This window comes from Archocentrus centrarchus, chromosome 13 (assembly GCF_007364275.1).
Source record: "Archocentrus centrarchus isolate MPI-CPG fArcCen1 chromosome 13, fArcCen1, whole genome shotgun sequence".
NCBI lineage: Eukaryota > Metazoa > Chordata > Actinopteri > Cichliformes > Cichlidae > Archocentrus > Archocentrus centrarchus.
This window is the reverse complement of record NC_044358.1, coordinates 35,603,651-35,624,225: the sequence shown is the minus strand read 5'-3', so window position 1 is coordinate 35,624,225 and position 20,575 is coordinate 35,603,651. Positions and strand designations below refer to the sequence as shown.

The 20,575-nt window shown below is 39.7% G+C and overlaps 2 protein-coding genes across 2 annotated transcripts in view; one reads left to right on the top strand and one right to left on the bottom strand.

Annotated features, from left to right (window-relative positions):
* The window catches only part of kcnj5 (potassium inwardly rectifying channel subfamily J member 5), a 28,302-nt gene extending 20,067 nt beyond the window's left edge, over positions 1 to 8,235 (bottom strand). The window contains exon 1 of the mRNA XM_030744982.1: positions 8,095 to 8,235. The gene's annotated coding sequence lies outside the window, so the exon portion shown is untranslated. The remainder of the gene's footprint in view (positions 1 to 8,094) is intronic.
* Positions 8,236 to 16,554: 8,319 nt separating this feature from the next.
* On the top strand, positions 16,555 to 19,692 carry kcnj1a.1 (potassium inwardly rectifying channel subfamily J member 1a, tandem duplicate 1). Its single transcript, XM_030744937.1, has 2 exons — positions 16,555 to 16,656; positions 18,352 to 19,692. Exon 2 carries the CDS (start codon positions 18,392 to 18,394, stop codon positions 19,529 to 19,531), a length of 1,140 nt encoding a protein of 379 aa, XP_030600797.1. The 5' UTR covers positions 16,555 to 16,656; positions 18,352 to 18,391; the 3' UTR covers positions 19,532 to 19,692.
* The last annotated feature ends 883 nt before the right edge of the window (positions 19,693 to 20,575 follow it).

Genomic DNA, 20,575 nt, shown 5'->3' with positions numbered 1-20,575 from the left:
TGACACTGTAGTGTCAGCGAACATTGTTTTACCAATAACTGTACCAGCAATGCAGCATCTGCATGTAGCAAGTCAAGCATAGCTATTTTTCATGGTTATGTTTTGGTACACACAGGACAGGGAACATTTAAGGTCAAGACTGAATCACAAAACAGGATGTGAGCATTTGTTACATAAACCTAACCACACGTGGGACTGAGGATGTCAACGTTGAGGTACTGAAAAGAGCATTTCCATGAATTACATTTCCTTTATAATGTGTTAAACAAAGCAAATCCATGGAAGATCAGTGATTTTGTTTCCAGCTCAGACTCATACTGAAGCAAATATTAAACATTTAACTATGACCACCCTGCCAAACAAGACCTAAGCAAGGGATTAGCTGACCACATCACATGGGCGCTGGGAGATGACCCAGTGCCCAGTGCTGATAAATTTGCCTGGACGATGAGGCTCAGCTGCACATTTTATTTTAATGTCATTTTCCCAAAGAGCAGGGTCCTCATCATCATCGTTGCCAGTTCTTCTGACTGCATGTGCCCACTTGCACACATATCTCTCTCTGTAAAACACACACACACACAGACAGCTTTCACTCGATTCATCATCCTTCCCATTAAAGGTAGTGATTATTTTATTAATCAGTTAGTGGAAGAGAAGTAAATGCACTCAGTTGTTTCCTTTACATTCAATCTAATATAAAATGAGTGTACATGTTACCTTTGTGGTTGTTTTTAGCTCATTTGGAGCCAGTTGGTGATGATGTGCTGTGACAGTCTCCACTAGGGTGTGATGTGATTTTAAAGCATTTTTCTGTGCTCTTGAGTTGTATGACAAAACAGGTATTTTTAAACATCTGTTATGTGAGGTCCAAAGTGACAGGAAAAGTAGAAAGAGAGCACTTTTAATGTCTCCTGAATGATGTGGGATTTAATTACTGCCACTACTATAATTTTAGAGGAAAGTGGTGTGTGTGTGTGTGTGTGTGTGTGTGTGTGTGTGTGTGTGTGTGTGTGTGTGTGTGTGTGTGTGTGTGTGTGTGTGTGTGTGTTAGGGGTTTCAGATAAAGGCCTAATTTTGGAAGCAATCTTACTACCCCTTCGGAACACCGCAAGAGGCAATTAATTTATAGAACCCCTGGGTGTTGTTTGAAAATCAGATACTTTTAATTTGCTAAAAGAACAAGGGATGCACAGGGCCTTGAAACAAACCAAGCAAAAGAACAGTAAATTATGTTTGTGGCTTGTTCCTGACCTTAACAACACCTGACATTTCTTTGTCATCTGTCTTTGATGTTACTCTATTTGATCACTGACAAACGAGGGGAGGGAATACAAAAGCGAGCACGGGGAAGTGAGAGGACCACGTCACAAACCATATCCACACAGGAATGTAGTGTTGACAATGATCGTCCAAAGCAAAGGGCAGAGCGACGTGACAGGCATCTGAGTGGAGAAAACGCAGATAGACGGGCAGACAGACGGGCAGACAGACAGACAGACAGACAGACAGACAGCTGAGGCATGCACAAAGTTTCCAGCAAAACTGGCTGAATACATTGCAGGGGTTGCAAGGTCTCACATTCTGACTCATTTTAGGTTCTGTCATGAATTAAACATGATTCCCTGGAGATTTGTGAACTCCAGACCTGTGTGTGCTTTCAGCAAGGCTGTAATTGCAGTGTCTGTTCGCAGTTGCAGATTCAACGAGCCCGAATGAGAAGTGTTCGAAATGGATACCAGCTGGGGCGTTTTATCTCAGCGTTTTAAGAGGGTAACAAGCATTTATCTTGTTACCAGGAGAGTGACAGGATGCTTTGGCTGAATTGTGTTTGTGTCCTGATAACAAGAGCACTCATCTGTTGTGTTTAAAGCCAAGAGGTACTAGTAAACCAGGGAACTTGCTTCCTAAGGGATATCTACACTACATATATTTCCCTTATTTGCTGACACGGCACGCTATAAACAATTATCCGTACGGAGCACAGCAAAATGTGCTTTGTTCTGTGTCTAACCTGTGGCAAGTGCTGTAATTTTCCCTCAGGGGCTGAATGGTACTGAATAGCACTTGCTTTGTCATTTAATTTTCTACATTCTTGAACTTCAGAAACTTGTATTGTCAGCTTTGTGAAGAAAGAGTGGGTTTGTGATTGAGCCAAGAGAGTTTTTTTTTTTTTTTTTAATTTTTTTATCAGTACTAATCACTGCCACACAAATAAAGCCCTTGAATCAGATCCATTTTCTGAATTATAATTCTTACTTGATTAACATAATTGTAAACTGTTTGGTTCATTAAATTACCATCATTTTTTTTTTATTTCCCATTATGTGGACATTATCAACTTTGTTTTTATTGGCTGTATTGAAACCTTATTTCCTGTCAGAAAGCTTCTCTGATGTGTTTGTTTTGCAAATTCTGATGGTGCTGCTTGCCACAATCATGAATAACCTTTCAGGACCCAAAATGAAAAAAAAAAAAAAAAAAAAATCAGCAGTATTTTTAATACAAATAAAAAATGGATTTTTAGTGACTGCAGACGAGACTTTCAGCTGACATTGGTGCTTGTTTTCACCATTCCTCGTTGACCCTTCTGTTAAGCATGGCGGGGTTATAAATGGAAGCAAGATGCAGCAAACACAGCAGTATCCTTTGGTTTACAGCAAAAATTTGACTACCAGTGGGCACTCATCCATAGATTTTTTAGTTCATGGTTGGCTGTTTTCTGTTGTATCATCAAAAAAAAAAATGGTGCTGATACTGACGAAACAGAACAAAAAACTAGGCTGAAGATAAAGAATGAGAGAAAAGAGAAAATTAAAAGAGAAAAGGAAGGCAGATGTGGTAAATTTTGTGAAAATGAATTTTAGGATTATTTTCAGGATTATTAAGACATCAACTAGATTTGCCAATCCCTCTATGTGATAGATATCCACACAGGTAGAGTCATTGCAGCTTATCTTGTTTTACGATGGCCATAGAAGCACAACTTTCTATTTCCTTGATTGTCCATGCTTCCCCACTCCTCCCCTTCAGTCATGGTTACTGGGCCTGTCATGATTATCCAAGGCTGGCTAAGACTGGCCCATAAAATAACATGGCTTCATCCCTATCTCTGCTCACTTATGACACTTTGAGGTCGGGCAGGTCAAATGACTAAAAATGTCCCCAGCTAGTTTTGCTCCCGGGCCTGCAAACACACACACTCATTCAGACGCACACACAGATTTTCCCACTACGCCCTATAGTGAGCTGAGTGTATCCAGTTGTGTCCTTACTGTGAATGACCTTCTCTGGAGTGACACTGTTGCAATAAGACATTCACACTGGAGAAGCAATTTTCCTAATGATAGGTCCTCTCTCTCACATACATCCCTCATTCAGTCTTTTCTTTACAGTACATTTTACACAAATTCTTTTTTTTTTTCTAAGTATAGCTGGTTAAGCCAAAAATGCCTTTCAGGATGTCAGTCTTCAACTAATATGAACATGTTTTAAAAAAAGAGAGATGGCCATTTCACATTGCTGCTGAAGTGGAAGTCAATGGGATTAAAACCCAACACCTACTGGAGCCAAATAGCACCCTCTTCAACCATGCTGGCCTGAAGTGTGAGAGACGGGATGGAAAGAGAAGTGAGATGTGTGAGGCTGAGAGGTGGATATGCTCCCTAACACCCCATTTCTTCTTCTGAAGAATCTATAAATGAAACCTACTGATACAAATTGTCCACATCAGACTTAACCCTACTATACTGCATTATAGATTAATGAGCATGAGCGTGTTGATCATTAATCTTCTGCCTCACCGAACTGTAGAGGACAGAAAAGCAGGGCAAGATGAGGGGAAGGAAGGCCGTGAACGTGGTAGGGTGGGGCTGCAGAGCCAGGCAGTGCATGGAGAATGGTGGAGGAGCCAAAGGTCATGATCTTGATTAGAATTCATGGCATGCTTCACTGTGTCCCCGTGCTTGTCCCTTTGAGGATGCTCCTTCTCTATAGTCAGCACATACTAAGTCAGAATGAAATGAGATTATGATCCATCAGCTACATGATAAAAAAAAAAAAACAACTAAAAAAATAACCATATCCCAGCATTGCTCTGCTCAATGCAGAGTAACGCAGCCTCTGCTCACTTCAATTTTAGCTGAGGTGCCCTTCAGTGAAAAGCTCAAATCTCTGTTTCAAACCTCTGTTACTGGCAGTAGATGACATGTTGTGAGTAAGTCCAATGATGGATGTACACATCCTATGCATAAAACCTGATTAAAACCACAATGATCTGATAGAGTGGTTTACATTTTCATCCTTTTTCTTTTTTTTGAATGCTCAAAATTACATATGAGCAGTATGTCTTCTGTTGTGTATAAAGCTATATTTATCATGATGCTAATTAATGTGTATTGTTCTTGAACAAAAGCGAAAGAAAAAAAGTGCTTACACAATATGTATCAGTGTGCACTGTGAATTTAGTCAAGCTGTCATTTTGTCTGCAAATAATATTCATGGGCATTTGTTATACTGGCCAAACAAAATAGCAGAATGGTGTGTTTCAAACTAAACAATAACCAAATCTGCTAGCATGTCTGAACAGGGGTATTTACAAGTACTGTACATGCACTGTATAAATGTCCCACAATGCAATTGCCCTTGTGTGATTTAGTTAACTGGCCTGACCTGAACTGTTATCAGCTGGATATGAGACATCAATGCACATCTCCCACTGTCTGCAATGCTTAACAAAGGTGGCCTTGTGCACAGTGCAAGCATCCTCCCTTATTAAAATCATTCACTAGGCCAAAAAAGGCCAAGTTAGAAGTAAGAGACACTGCAAAAATAACCTGCTGCTGACAGAAAGGAGCACGACCCCTTATGAACATGTCCATTTAATCTGAAAATATGACAAATTTCCACATTTGTCAAAATGCAGTCTCTGATAGATTACACTTTGTACTCCTACTGCTAAAGTGCTAGCTTTACACCATGAATTTTTAATCCTCCCAAACCACCTGGACAGAATATGTTGCTGGTAAGCACACTGATAAATGTTTAATTCAGTTCAGTTCAATTTTATTTATATAGCGCCAAATCACAAGAAACAGTTGCCTCAAGATGCTTTTTTAATTGTAAGGTAAAGACCCTACAATAGAAAAGAAACACTCAGTGCATCACCCCCCAAGCAGCCTAGGCCTACTGCAGCATAACTAAGGGATGGTTCAGGGTCACCTGATCCAGCCCTAACTATAAGCCTTATCAAAAAGGAAAGTTTTAAGCCTAATCTTAAAAATAGAGAGGGTGTCTGTCTCTTGCATTGAAGGACATATCCTTCTTAAAAATGACTCCAAGATTTCTGGAGGCCAAGGCAATGCCATCCAGAGTAAGTATCTGGTTAGACACCATGTTTCCAAGATTTGTGGGGCTGAGTACAAGAACTTCAGTTTTATCTGAATTTAGAAGCAAGAAATTAGAGGTCATCAAAGCATTTATGGCTTTAAGACATCCCTGCAGGATAACTAATTGATGTGTGTCATCTGGCTTCATGGATAGATAAAGCTGAGTATCATCTGCATAACAATGAAAAATGATGCAACATTTTCTAATAATACTGCCTAAGGGAAAGCAAAAGTCAGAGCAAAGTGTCCTTAGACAACCAACCATTTTTATCTTGTTGGCAATTTTAAATGTACAGAACACAGCTGCACAAGACCTACAAGATCCAAAAAGCTGTTTTTTTGGGGTTTTTTTTCCTATTCATAATATAATAGTGTACATATACTTTCATGTTCTTTTGTGTTAGTATAGGTGTGCTGGACAAACAGACAACCACAGAACAAACCGGTGATCCCTGGAGCAGTCATCTCATTACCAAACACAAGGTGAAGGTTTATTTGTGTTGTGTGTAGGCTGGAGCAGCAGCAGCAGCCTCGTGCACTCTATCAACTTTATGTGTGACAAGACTACAGAGGAAATACATGCACTGTGAAGTTGCAGCTGAAGCAGAGAGTGTGCCATGCTATAAATCTGCTACATAAACATTGTAGGTGCCACAGTGGACAAGCATCAATTTCCATTGGCTACAGATTTATGAGGGCATGAACAGAGTGGAGGCTTTTCCTCAGTGAAAAACTAGATTATTTAAGAAATCGTATTCACCACATCTGTTTCATGCAAGTAACGCAAGGATTGGATTGCTTTCGCTTACACCTCACAAAGTGGCAAAGCTATGAATTATACACATTAGCTTTTCAAGTGTGCAAACTGGAACTGAAGGAGAATTTATAGATGGCAGCTAGTTCAGCAGGGCTGCATAAATAAGGGATCTTTATGTAGAGCTATCAAAAATAAGACACTGTAATTCTGAGCTGCGCTCGGAGATGGATGCACATTTTCCAGGGCTCTTGATACCAAGAAAAGACGCAAAAAAGGAAAAGACAGACAGACAAAATCTTGACGGCTCGCTAATCTCTTGACACATATGTGCCACTGTGGTATTAGAGAATTGAGGATGTGGTTTTCTCCACATCCCCCTGAGACATACAGTCTTAACAAAATGAACACATCCAATTAATTATTCGCAGTGTCTTGTGTTTTGAGAGTCTCTTTAGATCCCGCCGAGCCTTCCATCTGCCCTTTGCCCTGTTTTGTTCACTTGTTAGGGAGATCGGAGCATGGACCTAACAGGGGGGAGAATGAGGTGCACAGCCATGATTTACAGCTGCGATGATAGTCCTATAAGGTCGAAAGGCTATCTATCAAAAAGCATTACATCACATCAGTTCACACTTTCCCTTTGCAGTCTTGAAATAACAAATCATGGTTCAACCAGCTGCGAGGAGGGTCACGGGGAATTACTGTGATTGAAAGTACCTTAATGTGTGGCAAATGAGCAGGTTTGTTTGCAAAGCCTGCATTAAGAAATCACTCTGGGCTTTCCCTTCTCTGGGTCTGAGTTTGAGTGATGTATAAAAATGTTGTTAATGATTAGAGCAGAGACAGCTTCCACTTTAGTATTCCTCCACATTAAAAAAATCATGATTGAGTCTGCACATTTCCTTGATAATGTCTTCGTGATACTCCTCGATGAGACAATACCAGACAGGAGCTTTTGAGATCAATTAATGAGGCTGTTAAGCCTCACTGCAATATCATCAAAGTTTTACAGCAGCAACTCTCTCACAGAGTCAACCTTAGAGTAGGGGAGGAAAAAAAAAAAGTGGGGTACACAAGACATTAAAGAAAGCAGACCAGAGAGAGAGTTTCAAGGGACTCAATAGAATTTTTTTTACCTTAATGCTTTTGATGCAGTCTACAATATTCATGCCAGCAGCCATCATGACCCTGTGTCCTTTGCTTCATCTCCAACTTTTATTGAATGTTTTATTGAAAAACACGCAGAGCCCAAACATGCTGCACTGTGTGTGAATGTACATGTACCCCCTCCACCCCACCCACACACCCACACCCACACGGTCACACTTACAGTAACACACAGATGCACATTCACTTTAGGTTTGCTGCTGCTGCTGCGCTTGTAAAACTCCTGCATTGTACTGAGAGAACTACAGCACGGTGCCCAAATAGGCACAAACAGCAGGAGTGTTGACAGGCTTTTCTCTGCCTGCGTCAGAGATTTTCAATGCCTTTTTGATTACCCTGCCCCCTGCAATGAGGAAATGCATAGTGATGATCTATGTATTGCTGCAGTGACATAAGATGAACGGGGCAAGATGTGGTGATGAAGGTTATTGCCGAAGTAGGAGGGTATTCCAGACTCTATCCACCAACACTTTCCTTTTCCTGCTCTCTTTCTCTTGAATTGGCTCACACCTTCTCTTTCTACCTGCCATTGTGTTTCTGTTTCTAAATCACTGATTCTCATAGTTTTGTATTTCTCTTTATACTGATGCAGACTTTTTAATTTGTGAATTCTCAAATCAATGCAGTGCCGGTCACAGTCAAACTGAGGCAAGGCAGCTTGGATGTGGTGCCACGGTCGTATCGTGCATCAGTGGCTTTAAAAGCCTCCCCTCTCCTCTTTTGCCATCCTCTCCCTGTCTCTTCCTCTGCTTTTTTTCTCCATCGGCGGTGAATGAGGCTTACCTTCAGGTCTCTGCAGGAGTAGCTGGCAGGCTCCCTCCGAGGCATTTCACAGCGGCTCTTCTCCCCAGGACTGCACACTCCTTTCCTGGCTTTGTTCAATAAACAACAGCCCTCCTGCCTCCCTCCTGCCACCCAGCTCCTTCTGCTCTTCACCACTCTCTATCTATTCCTGTGTGAGAGGGGGGTCTGTCGGTGCATGTGTGTGAGGGAAAGAGGGAGAGAGAGAGAGAGAGAGAGAGTGGATGCAAGAAGAGATGGGAAAGATATTAATGTGCGTGCGTTTTCTCTTGAATTTTCCCGTCTTCTCACTTCCACAGAGATTGTACTTCTTGTCTCTCAGGATTTGTCCTTTGTAAGAGTGTATGTGTTCATGTCTATTTGCGCAGAGCGTCGGTGTGTGTGTGTATGTGTTTGTATACGTATGTGTGAGTGTGAGTGTGTATATACATCTACCACATGGTACCGTTTTATCTGCTGCAAAAGGCAGAGAGAAATATACTCAGAAAAGTCAAGTACAGTGAGAGGGAGGCAAAGTCAGATGAGAGAGAGTGTATGTGTGTGTGTGTGTACTTGTGTGTGTGTGTGTGTTGGGGCTGCAGACAGGGAAAGAGCAGTGGTGTACAGAAGTGTGGTATAATCAATTGCTCTAAAACTGCAGTTGAAGAAACACCCTAAGGGGTTGAGAGAGATAAAAAGTGGAAACAGAGGAGACTGCATATAAAAAATAGCCAGAGCAAGATGGGAAAAAAAAGAGCTGAAGAGGAAGAAAGGAACAAACACATACAAGACAAAAGTGTTAAAAGGGTGAACAAGACCTTTTGACCAAGAATTTCAGTTCACAAGTTACATAACAAGTCCTAACGTAGAGTAAAAAATACCTCCTGCACATATAATGTAACCTGAAACTAGTTTAACCGCTCACGCAGTCACCTTTCACTGTGCTGGTGGGGCAGTGATCAATGTGCAGTTAATTCAAACACATCTATGTGCTTATTCATTAATCATGTTTTAAATTGTATTCACTTGGGCAATATGTGCACAAAAATGGATATACAGTAGACTGGTGGTAGAGACATGGATGCTTGACATTGAGATGTTATTAACATGACAGGGAAAATTGAATGTAGACTCCACTTAACAGAGGAGGAGTAATGAGAATGAGAGCGAAGAGAAAGAAAGGAGATGATGATAAGTAGGGGAGGAGCAACAGAAGCAGCTATTACCAGAAAGGCTCTTCGCGTACATCCCACACTGAGTTTGGGAGGAGATTTATGACTCTGCAGGCCCCCGTTTTTGTTCCTGCACGTCACCCCCCTGCCCACCACCAGGATAGACTTCTTTTTTTTCCAGCCTTCACTAACAGGGGAAGCGATGACAGCGGCTTATGGAACGTCAAGAAGCGAAGCTGCAATAATGAGGAGTTTGGGATTTGGCCGAGGGTTGAGTTCTGGACCGTGCTCAGACTGCTCCCGAGGTAGCAGTGCAAATCTCAGTGGTGATAATGAAATGTTGGTGATCTTAATTGTAATAATTCAGGTCTTTCGGCAACAGCTGCGTGGATCCCGGGTGTAGATGAGCCCCGTGTGGCTCAGAGTTGTTCAGATCTGGGGCATGTTTAATTATTTCCCCTCCTGAGGTTACACTGCTATTGATCAAAGCTGAACCCCCTACACCTTATTACCTCGCCACTTCATGCTGTGGAGAAATCCATTCAGTTGACTGTACACGTATCACATTAAGCACACATCATACATTAATAAAGCTTCCTGGCACATTTTGCTATTACAAGTGCTTGCAGGAAACCTTTGTATGTTGTACAACCATTTGCATACTGCTTAAGGGGTGCACGGCATAATAGGCTCTTTGTTATTCCTGTTATAGATAATCCATTAGAAGCATGAAATGCTATTATCCTGCTAAGGTGAACTGCAGGATAAAGAAGCATAACACAAATATTGTAAAGTGTTATGTATGCTCTGAGTCTGATTTAATATACATCAATGCAGAAATTTCCATATGAAATAAAGTGAGTGGTATCTCCTCTTGTCAATGCAGGCATGTGCTATTCCTGATATCCTTCCCATATATGAGCACTGCAAACACTGGATCACAGCTTAAACCTTTACAAATAGTAGAGGTTGCAAAAGGGAAATGCATGATGTACAAATGATAGAGATTTGCCTGCAATATAATGAGGTCAGTAAAATGCAGCCAACAGATGATGGTGCATGTCAGTACATAGATGTCCAGTGAAATAAGAATAATTCCAGAGGAAGTGAGGAAATAGGAAGGAATTTTTCCTTGCATATAGTGAGGTGGAGGGAAGTGCCATTTTTCTTAATATTCTCAGTAGCTCATTGGCACCCCCATCCCCCATCTCCATCCTCACTTTCCCACCAATTCTCCCTTCAGCTCCATCCCTCTCACACTTCTCCCACCTCCTTCCAGGGTTCATTAGCTCTGATTGATCCTCTTGTCAGAGCTTATGGCACAACGATGAAGTGCATTGTTACCATCAACCCAGAACACAGCAGGAATGAAAAATCAGAGGCCAGCCATGAAAAATGTAGCACTAGAAGGGCATAATACAGAGCACGGAATAGTTTAGTGGAAATTCTGAACTTTGAAGCTTGAAGCTGTGCTGAGGTTTACTGCTATATTGTCATATACTATATGGACAAAAGTACTGGGCCACCTGCAGGAGCTGCTCAGCCATGGAAACCTATGAAAGGTTGGTGTTGATGCCAGAAGAGGTATCGGAATGTTATTGAGTCAGCAGTGTTGGTGACTTTTACACACTATGTGACTCAGCACTCTGTAACCCCATTCTGTAAAACTACATCTGCCACTTCATTGGCTGATAAGCTCTTCCACTTTGCAATAGTACTGCTTACAATTGATTGATCTAGGAGTGGTTGCATTGCAGCAATAGTATCCTGTTACAGTACTGCGCTCAAATTCAGCGAGCTCCTTAGAACGACCCATTCTTTCACAAATGTTTGTAAAGGCAGAGTGCATGGCCAGGTGTGTGGTTTTCTACACCTGTGGCAATGGGACTGAAAACAACTGAGTTCAAAAATTAACATGGCCCAAAACTTTCATCCATATAGTGTACCTAAAACACCTCAACCAAGCTTTGCATTGCACAAAGAGCAAAGCTGTAGGCCAGAATTTAATATCATGGGAAATGCATGGAGAAGAAAGATAGGCTTGGAATGAAAAATGTGTAAATTATTAATTAATTGGTGCTGATAAAGCTTACACTTAAATTAATTCACCATGCGCAACATTCTCAGTATACTGGCTCACATCATATAGAAAAATAGCAGTAACCATTCTATAATAGTCAGTTTTTTTGTTTTTTGTTTGTTATAGAATATTTTAAAAACAGAAGCTAACTTTATGGAATACAGACATCTTTCAGCATTTAAGTTATGAATAATATGAATGTGAAATCCAAATCAGTACACTGTGCTTTTGGTGTGTGAATCATTTAGAAATAGCTAACTTATTTTTATCATAATCCTGTCCTGGCATGAATCAGTCACAAAGCTTGGACTGCTTCCCACTGGCACATGAATGTATTATTTTTGTTGACAATATGATAGCAATGGCTGGCTGCAAAGAATTACAACCCCAGTTGCAGAAAAGTTGGGATGCTGTGTAAAATGTATGCAAATACAAATCTAATAAACCCATATTTTATGTGCAATAGAATACATTTCAATTGCCTAAATTGAGAAAATGAGCCATTTTTAGAACAAAAACAAGATCATTTTGAATTTGATGGCAGCATTATGAAGTTTAACGCTGTTGTGATCAAATAGTCACAGGCTTCCCTGAAACAGGCGTCTTCTGTCAGTCTAAAACATATATGCTTTAACCTGCATCTGTGGACGGCACCGTGAACTGTGTTCACAGACAGCGATTTCTGGAGGTGTTCTTGAGCCATTGCAGTGATTTCCATGACATGCCTGTTTTAAAACAGTGCTGTTTAAGGGCCTGAAGATCACAGGCATCCGGTATTGATTTTTGGCCCTGCCCCTTGTGCAGTGAGCTCCCTCCAGATTCTCTGAATGTTTTGATGATATTATGCACTGTAGATTGTGAGATATTCACAGTCTTTGCAATTTTACACTGAAAAGCATTATTCTGAAATAGTTCCACAAGCTGCAGATTGCTAAACCTCTGCTCAGCTTTACTTGTGAGAAACTCCGCCTCTCTAAGATGCTCTTTTTATATATTATGTTCCTGACCTGTTGCCAGTTAACCTGATTAGTTGCAAAATGTTCCTCAAGCTTTTTCTTTTTCAGACTACTTGCTTTTGCAGCTTTTTCTTGCCCCCTTCCCAACTTTTTGAACATTTCATATGTTTTCTATGTTCTATTGTGAATATGAGATTGTCAAATTATTGCGTTCTGTTGTTATTTTGGAGTTGGGGTTGTGTATTTTACAATAGATGCAAAATTTTGTAATTGTATCACAGTGGGGGTGTATTAACATTGTAAGGGCAGTCTTGAAATACACTCCACTGTGTCCATGCTTGTTAAAATTATAAATTCTCATTTGCTCTATTACACTTGAACTAGCTGAACAGAAAGAGAATGATCCTTGTCTCGACATGAATGTATACTTGTATATTGTCTTATAGTTTTTATACTTATTTGTTTTTTTCTGTAAGCACGAAGTACCGCAGCAATTTCCTAATGCTGTGAACCTGTTCACCCATATGGCAATAAAAACCTTCTGATTCTGATTCTGATTCTGAATGCTTTGCCCAGACACAGCGACACTGTGTGGTGGTAAGGGGGTATAGCAGGCAATGATTGTCTCAAGGCTCTGTGAGAAGATCAGTGTGCAAGCAGGGGGCTCTTTAAAGCCTGACTGTTATGGCCTCGGAGCTCTGAAAAATTTGCTGTTGCGAAAATATAACAAATATTTTTTGTGCTATTTAGTCTCAGATTGAAGCTGCATTTCAGTGTTTATTTGTTACTCCCTGTGTTACATGTACCAGTGGATGTAACAAAACTATCCAATTAGTTTTGGTCTTCCAGCAACTTGCTTCCTTCCATAAAATCAAAAACTAAGAATCAAAAGGCATAAAATGACAGAAGATGTTCATTTTAAGGTCAAAGAGAAATCTTGTACATTTCTTTCAGTCTGTTATGCCCTGCTGACTGACTAAGAAACTACAAACAGCATATTTTTTGTTATGATGAAAATAAAGAAGAAATGTTTATGATGAGGGAATGTTCAGTTGAATTTGATGTCTATGGCTATTGCCGGAAGAGATTTGAAGACTAAGCCACCGAGCGCTGCAGCGGCCCAGTATTTTTGTCTTTTTGAACATTTCAAGTTGTAGCATAGAGCACGAAAATCAGTCAGATACGTGGAAAAAAACAACAAAAAAAAACGAAGTTTGGAACAGATAGCAAGACATTCAGATGTTATGCACTGGTTATAATTTTGTTTTTGCAGAGCCATGTTCAGGAGTAAATATGAAGAGTTTTATACCTGCAGATTATTCAATTGATTTATACAGTAAAATGTACCAACTGTCCCCATTTGATAACATGATACTTTCTCTTCAAAGAAAAGGCTCAGTTCTTATTCTCAGCAGGTCTCAGTAATCCTGTAGCTAAGAAATGTGTACAGAATCAAAGCTCAGGTCTTAGGTAAGGTATGACATCAGTGATGTGTTCACAGAGATCAGATAGCCTACTTAATATTCTCAGGTCGCATATATTCTTGCTTTCCTAGTAAACAAATGGCCCAAACAATTAACTCAGTGAAGAGGAAAGAAAATTCAACCCCCCTTTCTCTCAAGTTTTTTTTTTTTTTTAATCACTCTACTCCGCTGCTCTACTTTGAGGCTTGAACAAATTAAATATTATATAATCTGAAATGACACCAGGTGTCAAAATGCTAAAGTATTCTTCCACTCAAGTGATTATATTATGTTTCTCAGTGATGGATACTGTACAGCTGGTATATCACATTCACAGTTCTTTAGCCTTCCTTGATGACTACTTGATTTAATTTTGTATTTCAAAGGGTGATATTGTACAAATAAAAAGGTTTCCTGGGTTACCCAGGTTGTTTTCTGCTGTGCAGCTGTTAAACAACAACAGTACTTACCTATGTATCAAAGTATGGCACCACTACTAAACCTGCATAATAAACATTTCACTTGAATATCTTAAAAGGCACCAGAGAGTTCAAAATCCTTTTTGCCAGCAGGGATGTAAGAACCCGACCTGACATTTATTCCCTGCAGGCTATTTTTTTTTAACACGTAGCCATTAGAGAAGGAGGATGAGGCCAACGTTATTTGACACTGATAGCCTTGGACTGACACACACCAATGTGCAAGGGAAAATCAGCCAGTGGGCAATCAGCTGAAATAGTCAGATGGACATTAGATTTTTTTTCCCCTCCATTTCTAATTTTTTCCTTTAGGAGGTTTCACGATTTTTTCTTAGTTAAATAAATAAATAAAATTGAAAAAAAAAAAATGTTAAATGTCCATGTACATTATTGTGCAAAACACTCAAGCCACGTCTCATGTTCTTCATATTTTTATGTACAGTATATGTGTGTGTTTACAAAATGAGCAGCATGGCGGTGCAGTGGTTAACACTGTCATCTCACAGCACAAGGGTCCAGGGTTCAAATCCAATTAAAAAAAATTTTTTTTTTTTTTACCGTTTATACATTTGTCTTCGTTTATGCCTTATTTAAAAATACAAACAAACAAAATCATTCACACAAACACTATTGCAGCATGGCATTAAATAACTCAAAGAAAGGAACAAATAAAGTCAAAGGTTATGCCCTGCAGCCCTTTATAATACATCCAAATTGACTGTATTTTATGTTCATACAATGCTGTTAATCTTACACTTCATTGTTAACATACTGCAGTCACATCCCAACCATCTGCTGGAGAAGAAATAGCTTATCTTACTCTTCAAGAGCAACTGTGACCTAAGAAATCCCAAAGTTAAAAGACGCACAAAGTGAACAATGATTCCAAAAGTCTTGTAGGGGAAAATTCCCGCAAGTCTTGCAAGTCAGTCTCCAGACCTGCAAGAGACCTGATAGAGAACTCGCACTCTATTGACATACAAGCTGTGCCCAGTAGCTTCAAAGCTGGATCTTTTGTCCTTCTACATTTTGACATCTTTGAAACTTCCAGGAAAAAAAAACAAAAAAAACATGGTCATACAAAAATGTGTCCTGTAGCTTTTATTTGTATTAGGAACGTGATTGACAAGCACAATGCAATGCTCGGCATTTAGCACTTTGCCATTTTCTCAGAATGATGGATATGAATGCACAGTGACATAATGACCCAGCAAAATAGCTTCCCTTTTTGCTCTCTCACACATACATACAGCCACCCAACGTTTAGACCTGTTCAGTTTAACCCAGACAGATAATATAAATCCTTTTTGAGTGTTGCTAAATCTCGCCTAGCTCTGATTCCGTTCTCCCATTTCCACTGATCTGTTACCAACAGCCTATCATGCACTTGTAGATTTATTTCAAATTTTATTTCCAGACACAACTTTGCTGGAGCTGGTGGAAACCAAAGCATAAATATTAAATTCTGGATAAAATATCTTTCTCAGGGAAAAGTTGCCTATTGCCACTTTAGTTACGTTTGTTTTACAGCTACCATCTTTATATTTAGCATAAAACTGACTGAATGTTTCAAACTTGTCCGAGAAATTGATGGAAAGATTCTTATACAGAAACCAGCATTGCTCATTTAAATGTTTTAGTTAAGCTGGATGATCCGAAAAAATAAATGCCGCAAATTCGTCCTGTGAAATGATGTGGTTGGTGTGAAAGGCTGCAATAAGAACAGGTGAGTCCGAAACATATTTTTAACGCACGAAACATTCGCATGGAATTATGGAATTTACGCCGGTTTGTAAAGACCTTTAAGGTCAAAAGGTCAGAAAATGAAAAATGTCCGCACAGTCTTCATAGATGACAAAAAAAAAACAAAAAAGGTCTTCTCCCAAACTGTCAGTAAAATTTTCTGTTCATATACAGTTTACAGTAAATAATGTCACACTGTCTGTTTAGTCATCAGCATCCAGAAAACAGGAAACGTGTGGTGTCAACATTCACTTGGCTAATTCTCCTAGTGTGAGGGCAACTGCATAAAAGCTGCAATTTAAAGAGGAAACAACAAACTGTAAATTCAGAGCAACTCCTAGACCACAAGAGACAGGGAGTGTGATATATAGAGGTCAGCTTGGCTCTTGGTGCCAGGCATCTGTGGAGTAAACGCAATTTATTTTAACTGAAACTCGTGTGTGTGTGTGTGTGTGTGTGTGAGTATGTGTGCGTACGTATATTCTGAGTGGGGGTGGGGACACTTGATGTGTCTTTGGGCGTGGACTGGACAATATAAAGCCACACAGGTGTGCAGCAGCAGGCATGAGAGAAGGACACACCTGAACTGCCTCAATCAGCTGCAAGCAAGACACACTCAGAGACTCAGAAGACTGTAATTCATCTACTTTTGGATGTGAACTTTCCACCTGGGTAAGTTTGAACTGAATAAGTCTTTTATTTAAAAAATGTTCATTTTCACGCATACATTATTACAGTATTGCAAGAAATTTTAACAATGTTACTTCACTTATCACCTATTTTTGGTTTGTTTCCACTGCAGGAATGTACACATTAGACAGAAAACATACCTAAGATACCAACTGTGAATTTTACATGTTTAGCTTTAAGAAAAAGGCGAATGTCTATTTTAGCTGTAGCATTTTAATCACAGCACCAACGTATCAATCAAAAACAATTCTTAAAGTAACAATAAAAAATGTAGAAAATATATAGTAATTACTCTGCAAAATGAATTATTTTAATGTTGAATGTACTAAACTTTAAATATACTTGTTATTATAGCTTAAATGTTAAACATTAAGCCATCTTAATATACATTTAAAGCTATGTGGATGTGTCTCGAGAGTCTCTTCCTACATCACATTTTCAGCTGTGAATCTAGTCGTTTTTTGTTTGGTTTTTTTCACTGAATTCAGGCTTACTTATCAGACATGCAATTGCAAGACCTAAATAACTTGAAATTACTTCGGTGTGTATCTTGTTACAGCATGAAAACATGCTGACCTAATGATTAGGTGTGAAATGACTAGGTTTGCTTAAAAGGATTAAAGCTTGCCAACAAGGAGTGCAGTGCAATTATCAGATTTCTTTTGGCAAAATGACATGATTTGAGATTTGAGGGCTGCAAACAAAAACATAAACTCCCTGCACTGACTTTTTTGTCCTACTTCACACTTGCTAACAAGCACAGCACGATCTAAATGACTGTTTGCATGGCTTGGCAAGAACAGAGGCCATACTTACTTGGAAACCTCTGTACAGGCAATACTGCCAGTTGCCATCCATCAAGCACCAGAGTTATGAAAGAACTGAAAGTCTGAATAAACTTATAGATTGTTATGCCTGTGAGCTGCTGCCTTTCTGGCCAGGTTGGTTCAAATTATTTTAATGCCACGTTAGGTTATGCTACACTGAAACTCGGCAAACAAAGATGATCCTTGTGTTAAGACACTCGTGTAGGACCAAAGTTCCCAAATTATTTGGTTTATTTGGAGCACTTACAACTTATGCTTCAGTGGAATCTTTTGTTTCTCATTAATGGCTCCACTGCAGCGCTGCATTCACCCAGGATTACAGGCTCTCAGTGATGATTAAATCTACCGTGGGACAGGGAAGCTTGGAACATGTGAGGCTGTGCATAGGGAGTTTACAGTGAGACTCAGCTATGTGACCCTGGGCAGAGGAGTAAAATATTTCAAGCAGGAAAACAGAAACAACATTGTATCCAGAAGTAGGACATGTCCTGAAAATACAAGATGTGCTATTTTATACTGAAATGCTTCTTTGTGTTTGAAACATTGTTGCCTTTTTGTTTCCAGTTCAGCACCTAGCATACAGTTATTTCTTTCTTCTTTTTTTTTTAAATCAGGAGGTTTTAAAAATGAATGAATATGGAACTGAAATTACATACATGGAGCTAGGTAGTTTGCATTAATGTAATGGTTGATTTTCTAGGATATGTCAACAATACGTTAATGTACTCTTCATTATATGTAGTGTAAAGCCATTTTTTTGTGATTATCACAGCTTTGTTTAATAATTTATTATTATGTACTGACATGTGCATATTCACATTGTAACATTTCCTATTTTATTGTCTTTTAGGTTCCTGTTCGTCTGGTAAAAAATAATTGCATTAAAAAAAATGTTTGGATCCCTGAACAACAGAATCCGGGAGTACTTGGACAAAAGAAGAAATCGCAGCACCAGGCTAGTAACCAAAAATGGTCGCTGCAACATTGAATATGGAAACATCAAGTACAGCAAACACTTTGCCTTCCTGGCCGACTTCTGGACCACCTTGGTGGAGCTGCGGTGGCGTTATGTCCTCTTCATTTTCACTGCCTCTTTCACGCTTAGCTGGTTCATTTTTGGTTTGGTGTGGTATTGGATTGGACGCAATAATGGAGACATGACGTGGCAAAACCCCCCTCCAAATCACATTCCATGTGTTATCAATGTTGTTGGACTCACCTCAGCATACCTCTACTCACTTGAAACCCAGACCACAGTTGGGTATGGAGTGCGAGCGCTCACAGATCTCTGCCCAGGTGCTGTTGCCGTTGTCACTATCCAGTCAGTCCTTGGAGCAATTATTAATTGCTTAATGTGTGGCGTTGTAATAGCCAAAATATCTTTGCCTAAAAAGAGGGCTAAAACCATCACATTTAGTTCAATGGCTGTGATTAGCCCCAAAAACAATTGTCTTTGTCTGTCAATCAGAGTGGCCAACCTGCGTAGGAGTCTGATGATTGGAAGCCAGATCTACGGTAAACTCTTGAGAACAACAACCACACAAGATGGAGAGACCATCATCCTGGATCAGGTGAACGTTGATTTTACGTTGGATGCTGGGAAGGACAACCTCTTCTTTATATGTCCTCTCACTCTCTATCACAAAATCGACAAGACAAGCCCCTTCTTCGAGATAGCAGTGGACACACTCCACAAGCAAAACTTTGAGCTGGTTGTCTTCCTAGATGGCACGGCTGAGTCTACAAGCTCCTCTTGTCAAGTGCGGACTTCCTATATTCCTCAGGAAATTATGTGGGGTTACAATTTTTTGCCCATCATCTCAAGAAGCAAGGAAGGCAAGTACAGAGTGGATTTCTCCAACTTCTCCAAAGTGGTACCAGTGGCCACTGCACACTGTTCCTACTGTTTCCACAACATAAAGGGTCATCATCACTATTCCAGAGAAGGGCATGACAATCCCGGCTTTGAGGTGATAGAAATCATCGATTCCCAAAATCTCAGTGTAGATATTCCGAGCAACAGAAATTGAGACTTTATTGAAGGTTGTACCTCTCAATGATGATCTCTCCCTCCTCTCACCCCCAGCTGGTTGTGGCAGATGACTGCCCCCTCCCTGAGCCTGGTTCTGCAGGCGGTTCCTTTCTGTTAAAAGGACATTTTTCCTTCAGGCTGTCGCCAAGTGTTTGCTCACAGGGGGTTGTTTTCTCTGTAATTATTGTATGGTCTTTACCTTACAATATAAAGTGCCTTGAGGCAACTGTTTGTTGTGATTTGGCGCTATATAAATAAAATTGAATTGAATTGAATTCAATGATGAAGGATGAATGGGTGTTAAAGGCAGCATTGTGTGGCATTTAAATATGAAGTAAAGAAATCTATTTTCTTTTTTTATGTTTATGACAGATTTTTTTTAAAAGTTATTGTACAGTTGCAGTTATTGTAAATTGTGTGTACACAAAACCACACCCACCACTGTCTGCTGATAAGTTTGTTTTCAAAAGGGAGGTCTGGTTATACAAGATGCTTCAATATAGGAACAAAATGCTTTCACAGTGAGTCGCACAAAATATGCTGGTGCCTTAAATGAAGACATGTTTTTTCTGTTATACCACTTATCTTGATTCAGGTTCATCGTGCATGGGCACGAGGAAAAAGAAAGCACATGTAATAATCTGTATATAACTCTGACAGTTACTTGAAGAGCCATTGTTGGGGTCCAAAAAAGTGTCTTTGATAAGAAAACCATAACGTGGCTGTTAAGTTATCCTACATACCAGCTGACACCAGGGCTTGAACCATTAGTTTATGCTTAACTTTTCAAATACTGAAGCACTGGCACTCTTTTCAACACTGGTTTATGTAGTATTGTGTGTGTGTGTGTGTGCTTTTTTCCTTTGTGTGAAAACATTGTAAAAGAAAATCTCAGGAAATGTAGTCAGCACTGACTACAGTATGAAATTTAAATTATGATTGTGATGTCTTTTTCTATTCTGCCAAATAAAAATTATTTTTTTGCACTAAAATACGGCGTTTGTGCCATTTTACTATTTCTACTGTCCGTCTGAAGGAATCA